Source organism: Acyrthosiphon pisum, chromosome A2 (genome assembly GCF_005508785.2).
Source record: "Acyrthosiphon pisum isolate AL4f chromosome A2, pea_aphid_22Mar2018_4r6ur, whole genome shotgun sequence".
Classification (NCBI taxonomy): Eukaryota; Metazoa; Arthropoda; class Insecta; order Hemiptera; family Aphididae; genus Acyrthosiphon; species Acyrthosiphon pisum.
The window spans coordinates 40,771,001-40,772,982 of NC_042495.1; the positions used below are offsets into that span (position 1 = coordinate 40,771,001).

General features: G+C 26.1%; 1 protein-coding gene across 1 annotated transcript in view; it reads right to left on the reverse strand.

Annotated features, from left to right (window-relative positions):
* Positions 1–363: 363 nt before the first annotated feature.
* LOC100575909 (histone acetyltransferase KAT2B-like) overlaps positions 364–1,982 on the reverse strand; it is a 14,366-nt gene continuing 12,747 nt past the window's right edge. Inside the window, exons 11-13 of the mRNA XM_029490486.1 lie at positions 1,732–1,922; positions 770–990; positions 364–708 (exon numbers count right to left, since the gene is read on the reverse strand). Coding sequence (XP_029346346.1) covers positions 593–708; positions 770–990; positions 1,732–1,922 — 528 coding nt within the window. The 3' untranslated portion in view covers positions 364–592. The remainder of the gene's footprint in view (positions 709–769; positions 991–1,731; positions 1,923–1,982) is intronic.

The window sequence follows — 1,982 nt, forward strand, 5'->3', positions numbered from 1 at the left end:
ACAACAGTAATATTAATCTAAAAGTACCGTTTTAAGATGCGCATTCTAAGGAAAACATTGAAATAAGTAATATCTGTCTCCACTCAACTTCACAAAGTTCTAAATTATTCCTATGATATAATTTGTTATGAGCCTCTTGTAGTGGAAGAAGATTTTGACAAATGTTATCAGCTTTTGATTGTTATTTACAACCGTCAAAAATTATTTTCAACAAAATTATGTGATCAAATTCAATACATTTTTAATACTGATGAAAAAAAATGGAATGTTTATTTGCCTATAATATATACTATACTGCACTATACTATATTATACTATACTATACTATATAATATTATTTAACTTGTAACAAAAAAACATAAAAATAATATTTTTAAAAATTAATAATAAAATATTTTTATCTCTATTAAATCTACATATTATGTCATGACTAAATTCATCATAAATATACTTTTGTTGAAAGAATACAAGGGAAAGGACAATTTGGAATTCTTAATCCACTTCTCTGAATACAGTCATGTATTTTATCTATTGGATTTTTTTTTCAATTTCTATATAATATCATTATAATTTAGAAAGTGTAAGTTATTATTCACTTCTTTAGATTGCAATGCATCAACTTGGAATCTTCATATTGAACTATATACTTATGATATATTTTCTTTGAGATTTTCACTTCTGAACTAAAATTGTGATTTTTAAAAAATGCTAAAAATAAAATGTAATAATTAAATCATGACTATTAAGTATTATACTTAACAAGCCTTACCAAATTTTTCTTTATCAACATACACTAATAAATCCCATATATTTTGTTTAATATGAAGGTCCTTTAAATAATTCATTAGACACGACTCATATCCATTTACATGCAAATCGATTTTGAACATACATAATACTATTTCAGTGAATCCTTGAGAGTTGTAAGTCCGGTAATATATACCACCAATAGGAATACCGTCTTCCAACATAGCCAATGTTTGTATTTGTCTAATCACAATAAATTATATATATATATAAATATGAATATAAGAATTGGCAGATTTAATTTGAAAGAATGATGGCATATTACTTTAAAAATAATTATTTATTTTGTCTTATACCTAGGGCTAAGAATTTATTACATTCATACAATAGAATACCTAATCAAATATTATGAAAAGTTATTTTGACTAATGTTGTAAGTAAATAATAAAAACATCAAGTATATAATATATGCATTGGACATTTATACTCACTTATTTTTTTTTTAGTTTCATTGGGAACCAATGAAATATTCAAAAATATGCAAGTTTAAATTACAGATGGTTGACTGCTATATTTCACAGTAAATAAGAAATGTATACAATTTCTATAAGACCTAGTTGGTTGACCTATACTCTGTTCAAAATGAGATGATGACTCGGCGGCGACCAGTTTTTGTCAGGCGGTGGTCAGATATATGTTCAGACGCCGTCCCCACTACGGTGACACGTTGGGCACTGCCACAGAATAAAGCCCCACGCCCATGCGCACAACTTGACCGCCGAGTCATCATTTCATTTTGAACAGAGTATAGTTAAGTATAAGTATAAAACAAAAAAAAATAATACATTTAATCAGTAAATACATCCACATATTAAAAATTCATAACAATTAAATTACATATTGTGCATTTTTTCTGAGGAAATTATAAAGTGATAAGTTTCAATAATTAATTATAATAGAAGCAACAACTAATGATATACTTACTCGTCTGCTTGCAATCTTGAAATGTATGTGTCTGGAAGTCTTGGCAACCGAGTTTGGTACATATTTCTTAGTTCTTTTCGGCATAATACATGTTTTGTACAATTTGACAAACTATTAAATACTATCATTTCTATTCCTAAGTGTTTGCCTTTTGCTTGAGTTTGACGTTTTTTATGGTTTGTTATAAAACCCTAATTAATATAAAATTAGAAATTACTTTTTTTTTTTATTTTAATATATAGTACTAATTA